Source organism: Prinia subflava, chromosome 25, assembly GCF_021018805.1.
Source record: "Prinia subflava isolate CZ2003 ecotype Zambia chromosome 25, Cam_Psub_1.2, whole genome shotgun sequence".
NCBI lineage: Eukaryota > Metazoa > Chordata > Aves > Passeriformes > Cisticolidae > Prinia > Prinia subflava.
The window spans coordinates 5,737,536-5,759,643 of record NC_086271.1 but is presented as its reverse complement, the minus strand read 5'-3'; the positions used below and the strand labels follow the sequence as shown (position 1 = coordinate 5,759,643).

Genomic DNA, 22,108 nt, shown 5'->3' with positions numbered 1-22,108 from the left:
CGTCACCCATATGTATATAAATTACATATAGTGGACTATTCTTAAATTACTCTCTGCCAGTATTTAGCAAAGCTGTTGTAAGCTACTTTTGTGGGGACAGCTCGGGACAAGTCCCAAAACATTCAGTTTTGATAAATTAACTCAGATCAAATGAACAAAGCCCGGGAGCGAAAGAGGGATTGGTGAGGCTGGACATCTAGAATGCAGAATTTATCGATCGCAAGGACACTCTACAGAAACTACCAGATAAAAACTCACTACATGCACTGGAAATTCCCTACTAAAGGGAAAGAGATAAAACAACTAAAAATATGGACTAATTAGCAAAATTAGCATATTGACCATTTACTGGTCAATAACCAGTAAATGACAAATACTAATTAAAGAAAGATCATGATGTAATTTAGAACATCATGATCTTTCATTTAGAATGAACCTTAATGTCTGTTTACTAAAAATGTAAAAACACGTGGAAAAGTTCTGTGTCTGTTGGAGGCTTGGATTTTGTCAGCCACAACAGCCCCTGGCCAAGAATAAAGTCATATCTGACTTGCTGACACTAAAAAGATGCTTGCAGAGAGTTTCATTTACCCTGACGATTTAGGAGGATTTGGCAACACGGGGGCACAGAGGGAGCATGACCACCCAGACCATAAGGGGCAGTATTTCACCCACACCTGCGTGTCCCAGGGGACACAGCCATGGACAGGGGACGGGAACACAGGGACAGGGATCACCGAGAGTGCAGGGACACGCGGGGAGTGGCTCTCACCTCCATCCTCTGTGTTTCCAGAGCATCTACTGCTGCTCATTGCTCCCGTTAACGTGTGGCAGGGCCTTACTACAGCTCGTACATATATATATACACACAACATGTATATGGACACTGAAATTCTGGAGCATTCCCTGTGGTCCCGACAGTCCTGTGAAGTGCAGAGGTGCCGCACGCCAGGTACAGTTCAGACAGATAGTTTTTAATCACTGCAATTAAATATTTGACAACATATTTATCACGTGACTCCCACTAGCAAAAGTTACCCCCTGAATTTGGTTTGCTAATGTCAGAATATACCAAAACATCAACCACACAGATGTTTGCAGCAACAGCATAAAACAAGGTAACTCACACACTGAAGCACAAGTAGTACCACTGCTGTTCCAAATGTACAACCTGAATGACCTGAACAGAAAAAAAGCGCAATAGAAAACTCACTATCACTCCTCTAGGCAGCTGCAGCTCGTGGCTAACCAGGGGCTGTCCGAAGGAACCGTGGATTACTTCATGGATCATGTTGTGAGAGCGTGGAGAGAGGATTTAAAAAGCTTGCTGTGCTGGGATATTTCACTACTCTAAATACAATCTAAGCATGTTGTTTCACCCCCTGGCTAGCAGCAGACTACATACTCTGCAATTGGTAAATACTGCTTTGTGTCTCAAAGGCCAAGGGGACTTTTTTCCAGAGGTTGAGGGAAAGCTTGCTGTATCAGTTGTTTCTGATTTGTAGAAAAAAAAAAAGAAGCATCATTAAAATAGTAATGAATAAATGTATGATATGGAACAATTACTCTGAATTAGTGCTAGTGAGTGTATATCACAACAAGATTTAGTAACTGAAATGTACTGACCCAACAGATTATTGAATATATTAATATGCAAAGTTTTGCTTCTATTTGGAAAGTAAACTATTTTTGTTGTGCCTCGAATTCAAATATAAGCCTTACAAATATCCATAGCCTCTGTTATAAATTAAACAGCTTCTAAACAATACTTGTCAACATTCAAATCTCAATAAACTTTGGCAGCTCTTTGGTAAATACTTATAAATATCAACTACCAAAACAGTCAAAAGGGAGGGGGGAAGCTACCAGCAGGGAGCCTCTTCTTGTGGAATTCCACAAAGGAGAACAGAAATGAAAGAGCTCCATAAGCAAAATCTGTGTCCAGGACTGATAGGTTTTAGTGAGACAGTAGCTCACCCTTCTTCTCTTTTTGTCTATTCAAATACTATTACATTGAGATTTTAATAAACTTCAGACCATTTTTTGTGCTCTACCATATATACACATTCAAAATTTATACAGAAGCAGAAGTGGCTGTTTACGAACAGAGTTAAGTTTCAGTGCATTTAACAATTAATTATTGCACACAAAATAATCTCAAATGCCCAATTATTCTACTGGATACATGTAGCAACAAATATAACCTTTTGTACCTCTGACCATCTATCTGTCTGTAAAATCACGAGTTGGTGACACCTTGGGTGCCAGGGAAGGGAAGGGATCTGCAGGGGACCTGTTGCTGGTTGCTCTGGATGGCACAGGGGGCGCAGGTGGTCTTCTTGCTGGCATCGTACAAAAGCAATCAGTAGAACTTTTATTCCAGTCACCATCAAAGTTGAAGTCTGAACAAAGGAAAGCCTTTCGTTCAGCTCCCAGCAAACCTGGGCACTCAGCTGATTTCCCGGAGCCCAGTCCGGTGAAACCCGGAACGCTCGCAGACGGCTTCAGCTTCGCGCTGAAGTTCTCGTCCTCGTCAAACGTCACCCACCCTTTGGGCTGCACGTTTTCCACCTTGAGAGATCTGCTTCGCAAGCAAAACGTGTTTGCAGCTGCATCCACGGGAAATGCAGGCTTGCTTGTGCTGCAGCTGGGGGGGGGCAGAGCAGGGAACGTGTGGGAAGCAGCAGGTCCTGCCGGTACCTGTGAGGTTACCCCGGACTCGCACCTCTCCGTCCTAAAGGGGTTTCCAGCATTAGGAATTCTTTCGGTGAATGGATTTGAGCAGTTCAGCCCAGTAATAAATGGATTTGGAGCGCTGTGCTGATGTTCCTGTGATGAGTGAAAGGTTGGAATAGGAGGCGTTGCTGTCATGCATTTTACAGTATTCAAATTATCCGCATTTCTTTGCCCTGCTGAAGGCAACTGTATCGACTCCTTTTGGTTTAAGGTTGGAGCAGGTGATGTTCGGACAGACGTCTGCATCTTGGACACGAGCAGCTGAAATGACAGGTCTTCAAAAGGGTCACTGCTGAGCTGGGGTTCAGGGTTAGTGCCGTGTGTCCCGTTGGGATTCAGCTGCAAAGCAAACAACATGCTCAGGAATCGTGCAGCTGGTTCCAGGATATTCCTACTGCCCCCTTCTCACTCCTCGCCTGAAACTCCAACCCAGCTTTGTTTTAGCTAGAATGGAAACAACAGCCTGAACCCCTTGTCTAAGGGAAAGCCTGGAAGTTGTTAAACACCACTCCCCCCTCCTCGGTGGTTGATGAAGCTGGAACCTACTCCCCGCAGGTCCCAATCCCAGAAAAAAAAACACCAAGTGAACTTTGGATAAGAAAATGTTCGGGAACTGCTACTGCATTCTAAGCAAGGGATAGCCCAGCACAACTATGAAATGAAAAAGCTCCGGGTGACATTGGGAGTTGATCATAATGATGTTACAAGCAGCATTAAAGCACCACAGTGGAAGGCAACATTAGTGTTATTAGTATATGCAGCCAGACATTTCTATGTAGACAGGCATCCGTAGGCATCTCCAGTACTTCCTGGCATGGAAACGGACAATCACTGGTTTCATAATTAAAATAACAAGTTATCCTTGGAGGAGACACTTTTCTCCACAGAATTTCTCAGCTCTTCAAGCCAAAATATTCCTGGTTTTATACACTGCTTCAAACAACAATGCAATTTTTTTACCTTGTACAAACTGTCCAAAAAGGTGGATTATCTACTTTGTTCAGTATGCACACTGACAGAACAGAGTTTGGAGCTTCCCCTTATCAAATGAATTGAGCTTAAGTTAAAACAGCTTCTAAGAATTCAAATGTCACAAAAATATTTTATGATTTTCAAATAAACTTAATATACCCAAACAGTTGAACTGACTGTCTATAGCTGAAGTTTTTTGCAGAATAATATTAAAAGAAAGGAACTGAGTAACTTAGGACAAAATGTGAAAAATTGAACTGTAGAAAGAACAGAAATCAAATCCAGCTTGGCACTGACTGCTTACATTGAAAACTACAACATCCCAAAGAAACTACGAATCCAAATTGCTCCTTGCTCTAAGTAAAAATTTGCTTTGAGTAATTCTGGAACCAAATGTTTTTAAAATTGCAACAGAGTGTTTTACTTTGGGTCACAGTAAGTTCTCTGTTCCTTGAGAAATGTGATACATGGGGTTTATTTTGGAAAAAAAAAATGACAGTGCAATAGCATCAGGATTTATTTGCATTAAAGAGAACATTTATTACCAACACTGATCTTTTTTTCCCCAAACAGACCGAGATCGGGAGGTTCAGCAGTGACTAAACAACATAGGTGAGGGTCCAATTGTTTCATAAAAGATGATGACACAAAATAGTTGCTGTGGCCCTAATAAATGCACTCTCATTTTTAAATGCACTATGAAAGGAAAAAGCAAACTATGGTATGACATCAACCCATGAATGCAGACAGGTGGTTTTTAACAGGGATGGGACTGCAGATGTATGAAAACAACATTCATACATCTTTTCTGCTTGAGTGGATGGAGACCACATACAAGATGGGTAAATAGTCAGATACCTGTTACCCTGATGGTTGCTCCTGCTTGTGAAAGAGAAACAGACATCAAAGGAAAGAAAATTAGGAAGAAAATCCAAGTAACAAAGCAACCTCACATTAAAAATACTTTCAGAAGTTCTCACAAAGCCGTTTTTGAGCTATGAATATGAACCACAAATATTTACTACACACTACACTAAATTTTCAATTTCTGTTGTCTTCTACTGTAAGCTTGACCATTAAGAGTCATAAAAAAAAACTCAAGTCCATTCTAATGATATTTCCGTACAGACACTCACTGTGCAGCTGATTGTGCTACTTTTTGGAGATGAGAAATAAGAAAGATTTTTATCAGAATCTAGCAGGGATGATCTAATTCAAGTCATCTATTAACATGAAAAGCCCCATAGGACTCTCATTCTGGGAACTGTGTTGGTATTATCCCTCATCTACAGTAATAGTTTTGCAAGCTGAAAAAATCATAATGCCTCTTATTCTGTGGAACTCTAGAATCTCCTTTCTTTACAATAAAAAAGATCTATTTACAATAAATAATTCTCTTTTTAAATGTATGGATTGTATAGAGTCCTGCATATTCACACTCTACAAGCAATTATTTTTATAAGGAGAGATTTAGCTTCCTCAATATCACGATTAAGATTTGCTTAGAAGGATGGGCTTGGAATTCACTACCTCTCAAAACTTGGTATTTCTTTCAAGACCTTTCCTCAGGAAACTATTTTTTGGTCCAAATTTTCAAAATGAAAAGCAGTTCACAGCAAAGAAAGAGGTTCAGGAGAAAGAAAGAAAAAGCATCTAGAGACTTTTTCAATTTGAATTCAAAAATCAGTTCACTGAGGACTGAATTTGGCTGCTTCACTGGGGTACAGAAGAGGCATAAACTACTGTAGCAAAAAAGGGCTTCAGATAAAGACATAAGGAAAAACCTGAACAGCACTGAAAACCTGCTTCTGAATTTTCAAGCAGTAGTAAGAAACTATGGCTTTAGCTAGAAAAAGTTGGTGGGTTTTTATCTTCAAAGTCTAAATGTTCCCAGAGAACAGAACGTTAATGCTACTGTATGAAATTTTCACATTACGTGGATAGGTTTCTGCATTTTAACTCACACGGGGGAATGGGAAGAATTCCACTTCTCTTAAGTGTTTATGAATATATTGATTTATTATCTTATTTATCAGTATCATCTCCCTTCAACGAATGATCACCAACATAAAGCACCACATCATGCAGTAACTACTTAAAACCTGTGCTAGTTACTTAATATACAGCTTGTCATGCACGTATCATTATAAAATTACAAGTCTTAGATGAAGTGTTTTTCCATACACCATAATTTTCAAAATGAGCTGTCCCTAAGTTGTAATGCCATCATAAGAAATCCTAAACTCAGTGTTTAGTATTTAAGATGTTAGTTATTCATGGACAATACCTAAGCAATTATGACTCTCCTAGAGTCCGCTGACCACTGATTCCAATCTTTGGCCCCTCATTTTTCTGTGCTCGCTTTACAGTTCCTCACAGGTCTGCAGCATCCAGTACAGGCTGTGTTAATTTACACAGTGAAAGAAGGTACCTACAAGGGGTTTTTTCACTTACTTGCTGCTGGGAGGGAGCGGGTTCAGAAGGCAAACTGTGAGACGAGCGGCTGCGAGGCGGCGGCTGGGGGGGCTCCAGGCTCTGCGGGGCACTTGCCGGAGATGCCACAGGGATCAGGGGCTCCTGCATCCTCAGCACAGGAGTGCTGGGCTGAGCAGGCCCAGCAGCCTGAGGCTTGAGGGGTTCAGGAAGCAGTGGCGAGCCTGGAAGTACATTTGCAGTGATTTTCATGGCAAGGAATTGTAAGGAATCATAAGGAAGGCAGGATGGGAAAGCACGGGGAAGAACTGCAGAGAAGGGGCTGTGAGAACAGCAGGTGTTCATGGCAATGGGACTGGAAATCATCAGAAACTCAGCAGACCTCCCTTAAAAATTGTTACTGAAGTTTAAGCTGACAGAGGGCAGGGTTAGATGGGGCATCAGGAAGGAACTCCTGCCTGTGAGGGTGGGCAGGCCCTGGCACAGGGTGCCCAGAGCAGCTGTGGCTGCCCCTGGATCCCTGGCAGTGCCCAAGGCCAGGCTGGACAGGGTTTGGAGCACCCTGGGATAGTGGAAGGTGTCCCTGCCCATAGCCAGGAGCTTGGAATTAAATGCTCTTCAAGGTCCCTTCCAACACAAACCATGCTGTGATTTTACACAAAACACAGAAGTAGAAGCCCTATCACTCCAAAATGTACTTCAGTTGTACTGAAAAGTATTTTGAAAGTCACTGTTATAAAAACGCGTATTTTTATCTGTATAAAGGGGTTTTTTCAACTCTAAGTTTAGGAAGTTGCTTTGAGAGTCAGACATAAATGCTACTCCAAATCTTCTGATTACAGAACCACCAATGCTCACGAGTGTCTAATGACCACCAGTGTCTGGTGATCCACAGCCAGAACGGGACACACCAGGCGTGCTCAGACCAAACACTGCAACCTTCGCACAGTTTCTCTGATACCACAAAATCCAAGGGTCAAGGTCTCATGTGATCTTGAGATGAGCATCCAGAAAGGGTCTGCAATACTTTTGGATGCTTAACACAAACTGCCAAACGCTACTACATCCAAGAATCTTAATTTCCACTGAACAGTGGAGACATCTTTGAACACAAAGCATTCAAGCCACAGCCTGTAGCCCTTGACTGAATAGTGACATTGATATTTAACTTCTAGAGGAAACTTACCCCTTGGTGGGTCAGCTGGTTTGGTCTGAGTTTCAGGTGCTGGTCGTGCCCCTGAGGGATGGACATGGCTTTGTGGGGCACTGATAACTCCAGCTCGAGGAGGAACAGTCTGACAGGAAAGTGGGCAAAAAGAAAGCATTTTAGTTCAACTTTGGATCTGTAGTCATCTACTGCTAAATGATTCAGGATAATCAGGATTCTGTGAAAAATGAATTCTTTGATAACAGCTGCTGAACTGGTTTTTGATGCACATGCAAGAACAAAAAATATATTTTCAAAACATGATGATGGTTCAATTCAAAGCAAAGGATTTTTACAACCATTTTCAACTTTATATAAATATTTACCTGTGCAACGATGCTAGGAACAGTTACTATTTTGCTAGTATGAATAAGATAATTTACCTAAGTCTGTGAATTGTAATCAACAAAACCAACAAGAGCAACTACTTTATTTGGAGGTCTCCTGTTTCTCAACAAACAGGATTAATGAAACACACATTCTGCCTCATCTGAAGGCTGAAGTCTGCCTGAAGTTGACGGAATAGAGGTTAATATGCTGGGAATGTAAATTTAAAAGTGTAGATCAGTATTTCAAGAGAAACAGGAAGCTATTCCAGATTACAGTTGAAGCAGAGTAACTTACAAACACCACAGTGAAAGCTGAATAAAAGGCCCTGGGATAGAAGTGCTAGAGATCAAGGGAAAAAGGATTGTGAGACAATCAATCATTTGTTTCCTGTAAAATGTTGTGTACCAGTGGACAGTCTAGAAACGGTTTTCAGAGCAAACTCTGTTGCACAACAATAAACAAAAATTAATTAGAAACAAACAAAGAATTTTCACCACTATTAAAAAGAAGTATCATTCTTGATCTTAGTTTTAATAGATATATGTCCCTGACTTTGTATATCATGTGATTCCTTATGCTCGCCTGAGTCCATTTGCCAAATTTCAGCCCCCTGACCTCATAAATTCCTGTCTGATCTGAGATTGCCAAGTAAAAAAAAAAAAAAAAAAAAAAAAGCCAAGATCATGAATTGTTCACTGTGAAAATCAATCTCTTTGCAGTTTTCAGCAGTTCAAATACTGGAATGTGCTGCAAAGTCAAATAATTATCAACAGACAATCCCATCACTCAGTATTTCTTTAAGGACACCTGTAGCTATTACAACACTTTGCTTCTCCCTCATGCAAGGCTCCTCCTTGCTACTGTTAAGAAAAATTAGGCACTCTTGATTTCCTGTGTGAAGCATTTGAATGCCCATAAATCCCTTGGTTCCTTTCTTTCAGTTCAGTTCCACAACTAAAGGAGTGAAACACAGTACTAATAATTGCAGAAACAGTATAATGTTTCATTTTTACATGAAGACCTTCATGAAAATTAGTCTTTAAAACAAGGTACAAAACTCCATGACACATCAAGTAATCACAAGATGTCAATTGCTTATGTAACCCATTAATGGCCTGTAAGCAATTAGCTGCCATCATGATTTATCTTCCAATACAGAGGATAATGCATTTTATCACACCAAGTCAGTAAGGACACACAGCACAAAGAGTAACTTGGCAGTCATTTGAAAGGAGATGTAAAATGTGTATTTAGGAGCCTACTGTGTGACTGCAGAATGCAAAACAACCAAGTCACATCCAGTGTGTATACATGTGGTGGTTCCCCCCCCCATTCCCCGTAGTGATTTTAGTCCATAGACAAGAATTGTTGAGATAATTAACTCATAGAGACTGGAAACTCACCAGTCAACCACGCAGATTTCTTACATCTGCTGTGGCTACCAGAAACCTTGATACAATAAAGAGCAGACAAGTAGCAGGAAAATGATCTTAAAAAAAATACCTACCGGTCTGGTTGTACCCGCTGAATGTGGAGGCTGATTACGAACTGTAACAGATATCAGAGATTACTGACTTAGCACTTATTTCACAATCAACCTCTGTCTGTATTATAGTTAGTACAAAGTATGTATCTATTACCTAAGTTATCTTTTCTTTGTGTTCCAGGGCTTTTTTGTGCTTTGAAGCATGGAAAAAAAAAATCAGATTATCTGTGTTAGATAAGCCAAAAATGAGCATTAGATGGCAATGTTACATTACTACTACTGAGAATGGAAGCAAGGAGATACCAGTGATTTTTTCAAAATTTATTACATACCCACCAGCTGTCACTAACACAATCCTATCCCCATGGCACACATCAAGTAATTTGACCCTTTTTATTACAAATTATTTCAATCACGTCCTATTTGTTGCAGGCTAAAGACACCCACTTGTACAGGGACCCTGTGTTTTCAATCACGTTGGAAGCTGTTTTGTTTTGTGGTATATTCTGTGGATGTTCTACCAGCAGTGGCTACAACAAAGAGAACAGATCTAACAGTTCCTGACCCCGCTCTCTGCATTTAAATCTGACAGATAGATACAGATAAATCTGTTAGAGCACCAGCTTCACCATGGCCACGGTGATGACCTCAGATGCAACATTCAAACTGGTAGTGCAAGAGATTTTGAAAAAGTTACCTTTAGTTCAGACAAATGCACAATTTCTAACAGGCAGGGAGGTTTAGGATTCTGGCTTCAGTTTCTGCTGTTTGTTTCCCAGGAAGGCAAAGTCGCCATGCCAGTGCCAGTAAGTGGAAGGAACTCTGTGGTGCGTCACAGTTTACCAAATCAGCTTCCAGCTATCACACTTCCCTGGAATCAGTCAGAATGGGTTTCTGGGTACTGTTCTCAGTGGAGCAGCTCCCACTCAGAGCAAGCTGGTGCCAATTTACCCTCCTTGGAGAAGGAAGCTGGAGTGGATAACCACCAAAGGTGCCTTCCAACCACAAATATTCTATGCATAGAGTGATTTTGCCAATCTATAAAAATGAACCAGCAATGCAGCCAAAATCAATTGTAAATACAGGAGGAAACCCTGCCAGTGACTCTATTAGGCCCTGTATTGCTATTTGCTGTGAAGGACACAGTCCTGAGGGACACGGAGGAAACCCAAGCCCGTGACTCTGCTGGCATGGCTAAAGCAGGACCCATCCAGCAGCAGTTCCTGGTACTCCAACCAGAACAGTGCAAGAGAAATGCTCCTTGTAACTGTGTATTACACACAGCGGGCTCTCAGAATCAAAATACCCACACTGGGCTCTTCAGAAAGAGGCAAAACATGAAATTGTAGACCAGATTGTTTAAATGGAAGATTCTCTCCCCAGAATATATGAACATATGAAGCTTTTTACCAAGTCAGGCTCCCTAGAGTCCTAACTCAGTTATAGGCATAATGGTCACTCTGATGACAGTCAGCTACAGCTTCCTCTGAGGGTCAGCCTTCAAAGCTTTCTTGATTAGGGCACTCTAAGTTTTCACTTTGCTTTTCATAAATGCCTTCTGCAACAATTCCCACCACCACTGAAAACCAGGAAGCAACCTGGCTGGGTGAAAGCTATGCTAAATAAAACAAAGATCCTACATGATAAATACCTTCAAGAAACCACCTTTGGTATCACAAGGACAATAACATTACTCAGGTGTTACATCAGAAATCCATTTTCAGAACACAAAAATTTTTAAGTTACCTTCTACTTCTCTCCTAGCTACCCCAGGACTGGGAGGAGCTCCAAGACCTTTTCAGAGAAAGAAGAGAAGCTGTACATTGCATAAGAAAAGCAGAAGATTGAGAAAGAAAAACCAGAAAGAACACTGCCACTAGACAGCTTTACACAGTTTGACTCTGATCTAGATAGATTACCTGTAGGAAATAACTGTTTGTAGCAGCATGGGCAACCAGACTGGTGTGAATTACAAATCATTGAGCACAATCATGTTTAATAACAGCTATGATTTTAATTTTACATTACAGTTGAAAGAGAATTTAATTTCTTCAGAATGTTCACTCTCCACAAGCTTTTGGCCATCGCGTGTGATCTGACATGCTGCTCTTGAACCTCTCATGAAGCAGCACACAGACTGCACTCAAACACTGGGGAATAAATGAGCACAGCACTTATCCCCTGCCCCATTAGGCCTGATCTCTGTCGTTCAGAACACTGAGCAGTCTGTTTCTGCTGCAGTACACCTGAATAAGCAATTCCATGAAGGCAGTGCTTCCCACCTGCTACGATGTATTGTATCCTGCAGAACTGTCTCACTAAGCTGCCTTCCCACAGCACTGTGCTCTTGGGACAGCCGTGCCAATCGGTTCAACAGTTCAGACTGAGAGGAAGAGGATGTTCCATCACACAGAACCGTGCTGAATTATTTCATTTCTGCAGTATCATCCAGCACATACTGGGTTCCTGAAACTGTATGGCAAAACCATGGCACGACACAGACATGATGGAAATGCTGAAGGCATCCCTTAGCTGTGGCACAGCCTCCTGTCTTCTCACCGTGTGCTCACGTGTGCAATCTGCCCAGGAGCTCTCTGTGATCACAGAGCGGGCAGAGTGGAGGCTGCAAACGAGCCTCAAATGGGACTGTCTCCAGAGATGGCAGACCTCGGCTTTGGCTGAAGATCTGTTCCACAGATGCTAAATCCTAGCATGCGTTATCTGTTCTGGCTGAGATCCAGGCTCTGCCAATTCCCATCCCAAGTTTCTGACTGCAGATGACTCTGTGAGAGGAGCAGCAGTGAAGCTGTGCAGGAACAGGGCATTGCCCTGTAGCATTTCTGCTCCTGTTTTATGCAGGGGGACAACTAAAGCCAGCTCCTTTCAGCAGGAGGGAGACACAGGCACACGTTGCTACATCAGTGCCCCAGACAGAGAGCAAGACCTCTGGGCAGGTGGATTTGGCAAGTTAAAAAATATTCACTGCATGCGAGAGAAACAGCACAGAGGGTAAACACCTGAGATTTCACTTACTCAGAATACTCTTCCCTCAGTGAGAAAGCAAAATTATTGTGCTGTGATTATGCTATCACAAAGGGCAGCATAGGAGTATTTTAATCTTATGGACAATGAAAGCCAGTTTTAAAGCAATGATAAAAGCCTTGGCCGCAACAATCAGGAAAACTGACTACTACTATTAAAGGGAAAAACCCACAAATGTTATTTATTAACTTCAGCTGACAATTAGCAGCCTTTATAGTTTTTAATGTTCTCTGAAAATTTAATCTGTAATGTATCAAAAAGTATTAGGTAAACACAGTGCAACATTTCAATTTTCAACTACAAAAAAATAGAGCTTACAGAATCCTCAGTGAATGTTTTTGTGTATTAGCATACGAAAGGTCTATACTTTGTAAAGCCCTGCAATGAGTTCAAAGCCTTGTTCACCTGAATTCTGAGTTACTTCTGATATGAATTATGACCAAACTAAAACACTTAGATGCCCAAATCCTCCTCTCATCTTCAAAGCATACTGAGCCTTTAGAAAAAATGCCATGGGCATTGAAGGGACTGAAGCACTTGGGGGAAGAAAGGTCAAAACACACAAGGGGGAAAAAAAGTCACATTTGAAAGGCACAACATTTTAAAGACATGATCCATGTCCCTTTGCATGTGCTATGGAAGTCTAAACCCAAGTTTGATCCACTTGGACACTACACAGGGATATTTCCACAGAGCTTTAGGAGCCTTCCTCCTATAGAAGAGAAACAGCTGCCCTTTCCCCACTAAAGTAACGCATAAGGACATGGATTTTGGTTCCACCCCTGTGCTAACTTGCTTGGAGCTAAGCTCAGATACCCCTGAAAAGCAAAGCCTTTATGCTTATACATGTACATCGTGAGTGGAAAATGGAGAGCAGAAAAAAAGTGGAGAGCTTTAGGTTGGAATAACATATGAAAAAATATACTACAGTCTCAAATGATTGCATAAAAAAGCAAGTTTTATGCAAGTTACAACTCTATGGAGAGCTATGTTGGGAAAGAGGACAAAAGAAGACAACTGACTAGTCTTTGCACAATTGAGACAAACTAGGCAAACAGGATTGTGTCACTGCACAGGAAATTGCACAGGACTGAAGAACAATAAATTAAATCTCACCTATGCTGAACGTGGTCTATCAACCGTTTCCCAAGGCTTCTGCATTTTAACTCATTTGAAATATTGCATGTTGGGCATAAAAACTTCCTTGTCTCACCAGTATCTAGGAGCCAAGTGCATTTGTGCCTGGCACCAAAGTTAGCTGATAGTTACAGAGTATGTAAAATAGCTCACGTATATTCTGAGGTTACTCCAAACTTCTGAGGCACTTTGTTAAAAACCCCTCTTCCCTACCAACTGAGGGGCAGTGCCTGGAAGTGCCACTAACAATTCTCACCCTCTCTCATGTATTGATGAGCTGATTTAAGTCCAAGCAGGACAGCAAAATGTGTGACACAGAACAACAAAGACTATTTTTAAGAACCACTGCACAGATAAGTTAGCTGGATGTATTCACCCAGGACAAGTTAATAAAAACCCAGAGTAACCTTCATCTTTGACTTTAAAATACCAACTTCTAGAGAAATACTATTTCACTGAAAAGCCCAACCTAATTCAGAGGGAGAGGAAAGAAATGACAGTGACATCCATGAATTACCCAGCTCTACAACTCTGAGAATTGCCCATTTTTATACCTTTGCGAAACATCACGTTAAGTATTGTGCAACAGATCCCCACAGCAGTTTTGCTATACAGTCATATTCAAAACAAATTAAAATCATTACCTCCAAATTCTTTTCTAGCAGGTGCAGGACTCCTACCGCCTGACAGTATTTAAGAAATGAATGCAGCAATAATGAAAAATACCAGTACAGTAGGAGGGAAGAAAAAGAATGAGAAAGTTAAAAATCACAAGGGTCAGTTTGTTTTAACTATGTTGCCCAAATGCTTCTGAACATCCAGTTTCTCTTAGTGCTCAATTGTTCCCATTGTCAGATGATCCAAATGAAGTCTACATTAAGAACTTGGACATGGTAAAATGCATATATACTCATGCCAAAATTAAAGGAACAGCAATGAATCAATGAAAGCACAAGTTTATTTCTATTTTATTTTAAAATAGATGCTATAAAAAATGAAAATGTTGAGTAAACATTGCTGAAAAATTTCACATATTTAAAACTGTGAAAAAAAGTTTTTATAAACTTATTCACTAATAATATTTAAGTAGTAAAAATGCTGTTATTTCCCATGCTGTTATTGCTTTTAAATGTACCAATTAAACATTTCAGTTTAATTGTTACATTAAACACTAATTAAACATTTCAGTTCAGGGAGCCCCAAGTGTAATACGCAGTTTAGGTTTGCACTTTCAAGTTCATCTTACAGGCTTGAAACCAAACATTCCTGAGCACCCGAAAAGGTCCCCGCATTACCTGAGGGCGGAGGCGGCCGCTGCGGAGGAGCAGGGCGTGCGGGAGGAGCGACGGGGCGAGGGGGCGGAGGCCGCTTGGGCTCCAGGCTCTGGGGAGGCTCCCTCTGCTGGGCACCGCTCTGGAACTCTGCTGAAGGATGTGACAGAAAACAATGCAGAAGTCACTCTCTCGGACATTCTAAACCCAGCACAGCTTTTCTAACAGCAAGTTTTTCTTACAGAGAGGACAGCCAGGCCCCAGCCTTGGAAACAACAGTCCAGAAGTTTTTGAGAGAGGGAAAACAAGAGGAACGAACCAATGATGAAAAGAAGCAGATTTCCTAAACCAAAACTTTGCCTCGTGCGTTTTAGTAAATTTATGTTTTCCATGAAATCCTGAACAATCCTACCAATGGCAGCATTCCAAATTTTAATTTTGACTCTCACCTGTGAATTAAGTTCTCTGGAAAAAAGTACTATGAAGGGAATTTTCAAGGTATTTGAGAAGTTCAATGAACGCAATTAGAGGCCATTCCAAACACCATCACCGTGTTCACTTCATCATTTTAAAAAAGGCTGTGCTTAAACATAAGTTTTCCCATTGTGCTCCCAATTTCCAGATGTGCTGATTACAATGTGTATCTTGGAGCTGACAGGAGCAGGGATCGATTGCCAGGGGCTGCACTGCGAGAGTTTGACTGGGGTGACCCAGGACTCCACAGACACGCTGAGCAGAACCCTGCACTGGGTGTGCCAGCTCCTGGGGCAGCAGAGCCGTGCCATACACACCCTGTGTGGACACAGGTGGCCCAGGAGCTTTCCCTGGGGCTCGGCTGGGCCTCGCTGGCAGCGCGGGTCCGTCTGACAGCGTTGGGGACTGGCAGGGGCTGGAGCGTGGGGAAGAGCTCGGGGAGGTTCCCAGCCCTGAACTCGACGTTGGCTGCAGGTGCTGAGGAAGGATTTCTTCTACTTCAGCACTGTAGTCATCGATGTCTCCTAAAGAACGAGCCCCAGAGAAGAAAAGCACATAAAAACCGATTCTGGGCATGGGATTCTATGCAAGAGAAGTCCCCAAGTTCCAAGGAATTAGCTCAGCAACCAAAGCATCAATCTTGCATCCCAAAATTACACATGAAGAATACATATGTATTCAAACGAGTTGAAAATACTTCAAATGCCTGATATATATCATAGATATTTATTAAAGGTAACTGTAACAGTGCGGCAACTGAGAAGTTGATTAATCTAAGAAACAATTAGCTTTACAGCTAATTGTTTAATTCCTCGGTTTGCAATATGGCAAGCTTCACTAGCTCTTCAGAAGGCTGGGCAAGGGATTTCAAGGTATCTGTAACTTGTAATAACTTCTGCTTGCAAAAGGTGGAATGGTGTTTAAAAAAAAGGCTCAACATGGATGCGCTTTTGAAGAGTAAACTGTCTATTTAGAGTGTATTTAAATGTAGAAGAGAGTGAAGCAGATTGTCGAGGTACTGCTGGAAATTACATGATTTCTACCCTGGTTTAGATGTGCATAAACTTGTTACGTATTTGTATGTGCATTAAATTAACCACATTATTTAGGACTGCAAGCATTTCAAAGCAAGGAATGCTTTTTCCCAACAAACCTTCCATATCATAGTCTGCAGTAACCTCAGCATCTTCACAAAGCAAAGTGGAGCTTGTTGATGAAGGCAGCCCAATATTAATCTTCTCTAGATTCATTTCATCTTCCAAACTTCTGATCCAATCTGGATTTTTCAAGTTGATGCTTATAATCCTTCCTTGTAACTGAATTGCCAAAAAAAGGTATGCACAAAATTGAAGTCATTAGGAGTAGGAATATTAAAGCTCAGCATTTAAGTTTCAAAAAGAAAAAAATAATTCCTGAAAATATCACAAATAAGGTCATCGGAATTTCTGCACTTCAAAATAATTTTCACTTAATTTTGATAAGTAACAACATTTATGTAATTTAAACTGTTCATTACAAACATTTAAATGTTTTTTGTAAAAAAACTAGCGACTCATGCCCTGCAGTTCTCCTTTTCAGTTAATCAGGAAGCTTCTGATTTCTTTACTCTGACAGAAACAGTACTATTTATAAAGAAAACAGACATGCTAATAAACTACATGAATAAAGTTATTTTTAGAGGCTGGCACAGAGCAGGTCTTCATTCTGCAACCTGACATTCCACCCAGAGCCCCTTTCCTGTCTGAACAGCCAGTGACACCTCAGCAGATCCAAGGATCCATCTGTAAACACCACACATTCTAAGTCTTAACAGCCAACATGCTTTTGAAAATTTGAACATCAGAAATTTTCACAAAGATTAAATACTGACCCCACAGAAGTCAATGCAAGCTGAAACTTAGACATTTTTCAGAGCTTGCAGTACAGAAGTATTAAATTTTTAATAACTGCAGGCTATAGAGATTTTAAACTGGTTCATTCAAGAAACTAAACTCTGCTTTTCAGATGGTAAAAACCCCCAAGCCCCTCAGCTAACGAAGATGTCTCTCAGTAGGAGACCTTCATTTCTCTAACAACACTCCTCCTAAAAGTAAATTAACTTTGATACTTCTTTTATATGGCTTTTGACACTCAACATACTGGTTTGTGGCTATCAAAAGGAAAAAAAAAAGATGCAACAGTCTAGTATGGAAGAGAAAAAACTTCTAAGAATCAAAGACATACAAAAAATCAATCCCACTCAAGGAGACTTAAAAAAGCTGGATTTTCTCTTCCTATACCAAAGTTCCATCATTTTACATTACCTCAATGCCATTCAAATTCATAACATTCAGAGCAGAGCTTCCTTCCAAAAATGTTACCCACATCTTGTCTTCCACAAACCTGCAAAGTTCATTGGAAACAATAACCAGCAAAATAACACAACACTTAACAGTACAATTGCCAGCCTAGTGAAAATGCAACATTCTCATTTTCATTCACTTAAAACTACTAACTCAGTTCTAGAATACAAAATTTGTATAAAATCTCTCAAAAATAAGAGTATCTGGAAAAATCATGCCTGAAAATGGAGACACATACAGGTATGTAAAATGAATTCTAAAGACATTTAAGTTGAAATTCAAATGTTAAAAACGAAAGAGATCATAACTGAAAAGCTAGCTAAGGAAATAACTTTATTCAGGAAATTGGTGGGAACAATGAAGACGAGGTTTGGGGTTGCTCCAGCAGGTTCAAGTCCAGATAGGACAAGGGGGGGCAATGGCTTTCCACTGCCAGAAGGTGAGATGGGATACTGGGGAGAAATTCTTCCCAGTGAGGGTGGGGAGGCCCTGGCACAGGCTGCCCAGAGAAGCTGTGGCTGCCCCTGGCAGTGTCCCAGGCCAGCTCGGAGCAACCTGGTCCAGAGAAAGGTGTTCCCATGGCAGCAAGTGGGGCTGGATGATCCCTTTCAACCCAAACGAGTCCATGATTCTATAAGCAGCGATTAAAAGTAAGAAGTATTTTTTCCTAACCTTATAAGTATAACTTCGCCATAGCTTGCAAATTTTTGAAGAAGATCATCAATCAAGTTATCATCAAAATAGTTTTCTTCTGCTGAAGAACCTCTGATGGAGACCATCACAGTGCCATCAGGTGGTCCTTGCATTGCAATCACTTCCTTATACACTTTTTGTCTCTCTTCTGCTTCAATTTCAAATATGTCAATGTCAATCAGTGCAACCACAGGCCTTGGAAAAAACAGACAAGAAAATCCTGTCAGCAGAGTATCTGAGCAACAAAATACACAGCATGAACATTAAATCTTAGGAAGTACTGTATAAAATTAAACTGGAACCTATGATCAGATGTTTTCAGCTCTGCTCTCCCATAGTGCAACAAAGTGCCAGGATTCCATGTGTAAGGGACATTACTGTCGCTGTGGAAACTTGCATTCAGGAGATCCAGGTCTTCAGCTACAATCAGCAATGAAAACAAAAGAGGAAAAACACAGTGATTGCAAGGATGTGCTACGTGTAAAAAGAAAAAACACAGACAGTAAATCCAAATTGAGTGTCTTACAGAAATGCCCCCCCCGAAGTTCCTTTTCCATTCCTCAAATGTCAGTAACTGGGATCTGATTCTTGGCCCCCTCTTCAGCCTCACTGTGTTTACTGAAGGTCTGTTACAAGTGTTCTGTCTCCTACCAAGCAAGGAGCAGGAGCTCAGCATCGCTGGCACTGGGAACATCACCAAATGGATCCTCTCAATCACTTAAAGAACATTTTGAACAGTTGAAGGGAACCCTCATACCGGATCGGTCAAAGGGCCATTTCCGCCTCCTCCACAGGATCCGGTCTGTCCACGCCGGTGTGCGACACTTCTCACTGGTGTCGTAGTCATCAGAGAACAGATCGTACTTGTACGTAGGGGCAAAATTGATTTTCCCTTCCAGAAATCCCCTAAAAATCTGTAAAAACAGAAGACAGATGGGAAACAGCCTGAAACGAATCAGAATTCTCTATTTTAGCACTGACAACCTGTATAAGCATCTCAAAATAAAATTTTAAAAAATGTTATTTGTTAAAAAGGATTCCTCTCCACACTTTCTCTGCTGAAAATATTTGACACTATGACTAAATAGACAATCATCAGTGAAAAGAAGTAAGCCAACAGTCATATCTTTAAGCCCAGGCTTACGAACAACTCCACCGTTGCTTCAGTGTCATGAGCAGCTGGAGGTCACCCAGAACACTGAGGCTGTACCACAGCATTTTCATCTGGTGCTTAGTGGTTTCCATGTCAGCAAAAGTTGGGAATTGAGGTTTGCATTTTATCTATCTGCACATGCCAAATGTTGTCACAAATTCACAGACTCAAGGACTGGTTTGGAGTGGAAGGGACCCTGAAGACCCTCCTGTTCCAGCCCCGCTGTTCACTAGACCAGGCTGCTCAGGGTGCCACTCAGCCTGGTCTTCAACATTGCCAGGGAAAAGCTGACACAAGAGGCCCCCTCAAATAGATGGGACCAAAAAAATTAAAAAAAGGAAAAAAGGGGAAAAATAGAGTCCTTAATACATTCATTGTATCAAAGTGAGTGTCTCACTCATTAAGTGTTTAAACTGGACACAAGATAAAACCCTTTAGCTAACTCAGTCAGCTCCGTTCTTGAGTTCAACCTTCTATGGGCATCTTTCCTTCACTTCAGAGATCTGTAAAACAAATCTAACTTGGATCTTACAGTCAAACCTGCATCAAGTGATAGGCTGACCTGCTTTTCTTCTTGGAAATACAATTTGAAATCCAGTCTGAATTTAAAAGTCAAAGTCAGAAGATCAATGTCAGAATGCTAGAAGTTCCACAACTTCTGAGACAACTGATTTGTTTGCCCTCAGTAATTATTTTCTAACTGACTTTTATGGAGCAAGTTCCTATGTAAACCCCTTTCCTGAGCAGCAGGTACAGAAGTGAAGCTGCCACAGCCACAGAGCTCCCCCAGGGCCACGGCTGGTACCCAGCCAGCAGCTTCTGAACCGTGGAACATCACCCCAATGGTGCAATGCTACTCCTGCTCCCCAGCCAGGAGTCCTTCTCATATTCTGGCAGTTTCCACAGACTTCTCCAGCTTTATAGCTGCTGGAAGTGTCTCCAAAACCTCTACGCATCATGTTTTCATTCCTTAACACACAATCAATGCTGTCTGCCCATGTCAAAGTACATCTTGCTTTCCCTAGCAAACAGCTGTTAAAAAAAATAAAGAGAGTAAAAATACCCAATGTTTTGCCTCCTGTTCTGCTGCAAGAGATACCAGCACAAATGGAAGGGAACTTGAAATCAGCAAAAGCACTGCTTGAGATCCAAATGCTGGCAAGCAGACAGAACCAACAATAGAGGATTGTCTCTCTTTTTACCATATCCAACCTTCCCACGCAGAGCTGCACAGGGAGAACAAGAAACCCTACAAATCTAAAAAAATGTAGCGTTCTTAGACTTTGTTATTCCATGTCTTCTTTGCAGATAAAAAAGCTACCATTTGGACTACTACTTTTCCCAACAGTAACAGTATTAGGCCTATTACAGTTTAACTGAAGAGTAACATTACCCAACATGACAAATATGCTTTATAAGTAGTCACATGTGACAAAAAGAAAAATATTAGAATTAGAAAACTCCATGCTGAGGATATAGATTTACAGGAGCATCACAGAATTGCTAAAACCAGTTGAAAAAACAAAGTATTCTCAATATGGTGACATTTGAACACACCTGTCCAGAGTTTTTTTGATTGATAAGCTGGTCTCCTGCTATGAGGGGATCCCAGTTCTGCTGTCGTATTAGGTCCTTCACCTCCTCATTGGGCAAATCTATTCGATAATTGAAGTCTCCACACCAAAAAATATAGTCATGGGAGAAGAGCATCCTTCCCTGTAAAACAGCACCACACACTGGAGTGAAAAGCAACTGAGTGACAAAATTACCAGGTTCAGAATTCTTCTAGAAATTTGGTTTTCAGCTGTGAAATATGTATAATTTCCAGGTGATGAAGACAACTGAAATACACCCTAATATTTAGCGTCCATATGGTTAGAACAACACAATCAACAGCGTGGTGTTTACAACAGCATGGTGTTTACAAATGGAACACGAGAGAAGTAACACTTCCTATGGAGTCTCTGTTTCTAAAGAAACACAAATCAACTGAATTGAATTCTGAAATTCTTCATCTTCCTACCCCTGTTTTAGAAGTCTGCTCAAAGGCAATGGCTGCTGCCTGAGTCAGATGAGAACAAAACACACCCCTGGCACTTTGTGGCACAATCTCCTGACAAACTCCAAATCCAGAGCTTTATCATTCAGACTGAATTGAAGGCTTTCCAGTTACATCTGATTTTCATCACTAAAGAGTGACAGTAGTTATATTAGCTATAGAGGGCTTTATTAGTTTAAACAAGGCCCAGCGTTCAGAGTGAGAACTTTTACTCCCCCCTTTGTTTTGATTTTTCCACTGCCCACAAGTAAAACCAAGAAGATATACTGGCAGATTGAAATAGCAGCATTTAGGAAACTGCAGGATACAGCACTTGCTAGGAAAACTGAAACATGACAGTGGGGACAAATTTAGAAAATAAGAAACCCCTGTAAAATAACATGTGAGACTCCTGCACAATGTCACAGAAACCAATTACAGTTTGATGACAAAGTTTACAACAGCTTTGAGTCTCATGGAAGCATTTTGCTGCGCGGATAACATTTTCAGCTTGGTGCTTGATAATGAGAACGTGGTGTTTGTTTATGAGGACATGGCACAGAATCATTCGTGTGTACTGAGAACAGTGCTGTTTGCCAGTGATTTTTTTCTGATAGGTGATTGGTCTCCTGTGCCTACAAAAGTTCAACTTCATGTCAGGGATCTATAAGGTCTCTTTCCAAAGCTAAGTTCTTGATTCTGAATGCAAGTGAACTCATGTTTCATCATCTCCATCATTGCACTGGCAGGGTCTATTCTTTCCGCAGTCTTCTGTTTTAATAAACACTGTGGTA

At 41.0% G+C, this 22,108-nt stretch overlaps 1 protein-coding gene across 12 annotated transcripts in view; it reads right to left on the bottom strand.

The window, feature by feature from the left end:
* Window positions 1-953: 953 nt before the first annotated feature.
* SYNJ1 (synaptojanin 1) overlaps window positions 954-22,108 on the bottom strand; it is a 50,341-nt gene continuing 29,186 nt past the window's right edge. For 4 of the 12 annotated variants that reach the window (XM_063419394.1, XM_063419384.1, XM_063419385.1 and 1 more), the window contains 15 exons: window positions 20,834-20,992; window positions 18,881-19,037; window positions 18,426-18,543; window positions 18,103-18,318; window positions 17,392-17,470; window positions 16,242-16,404; window positions 15,406-15,612; window positions 14,639-14,767; window positions 13,988-14,026; window positions 10,911-10,958; window positions 9,319-9,357; window positions 9,186-9,226; window positions 7,328-7,436; window positions 6,163-6,365; window positions 954-3,075 (listed from right to left, as the gene is read on the bottom strand). In XM_063419394.1, the coding sequence (XP_063275464.1) occupies window positions 2,224-3,075; window positions 6,163-6,365; window positions 7,328-7,436; window positions 9,186-9,226; window positions 9,319-9,357; window positions 10,911-10,958; window positions 13,988-14,026; window positions 14,639-14,767; window positions 15,406-15,612; window positions 16,242-16,404; window positions 17,392-17,470; window positions 18,103-18,318; window positions 18,426-18,543; window positions 18,881-19,037; window positions 20,834-20,992 (2,559 nt within the window). In that variant the 3' untranslated portion in view covers window positions 954-2,223. The remainder of the gene's footprint in view (window positions 3,076-6,162; window positions 6,366-7,327; window positions 7,437-9,185; window positions 9,227-9,318; window positions 9,358-10,910; window positions 10,959-13,987; window positions 14,027-14,638; window positions 14,768-15,405; window positions 15,613-16,241; window positions 16,405-17,391; window positions 17,471-18,102; window positions 18,319-18,425; window positions 18,544-18,880; window positions 19,038-20,833; window positions 20,993-22,108) is intronic. The other 8 variants (XM_063419386.1, XM_063419388.1, XM_063419390.1 and 5 more) reach the window with 8 other exon arrangements.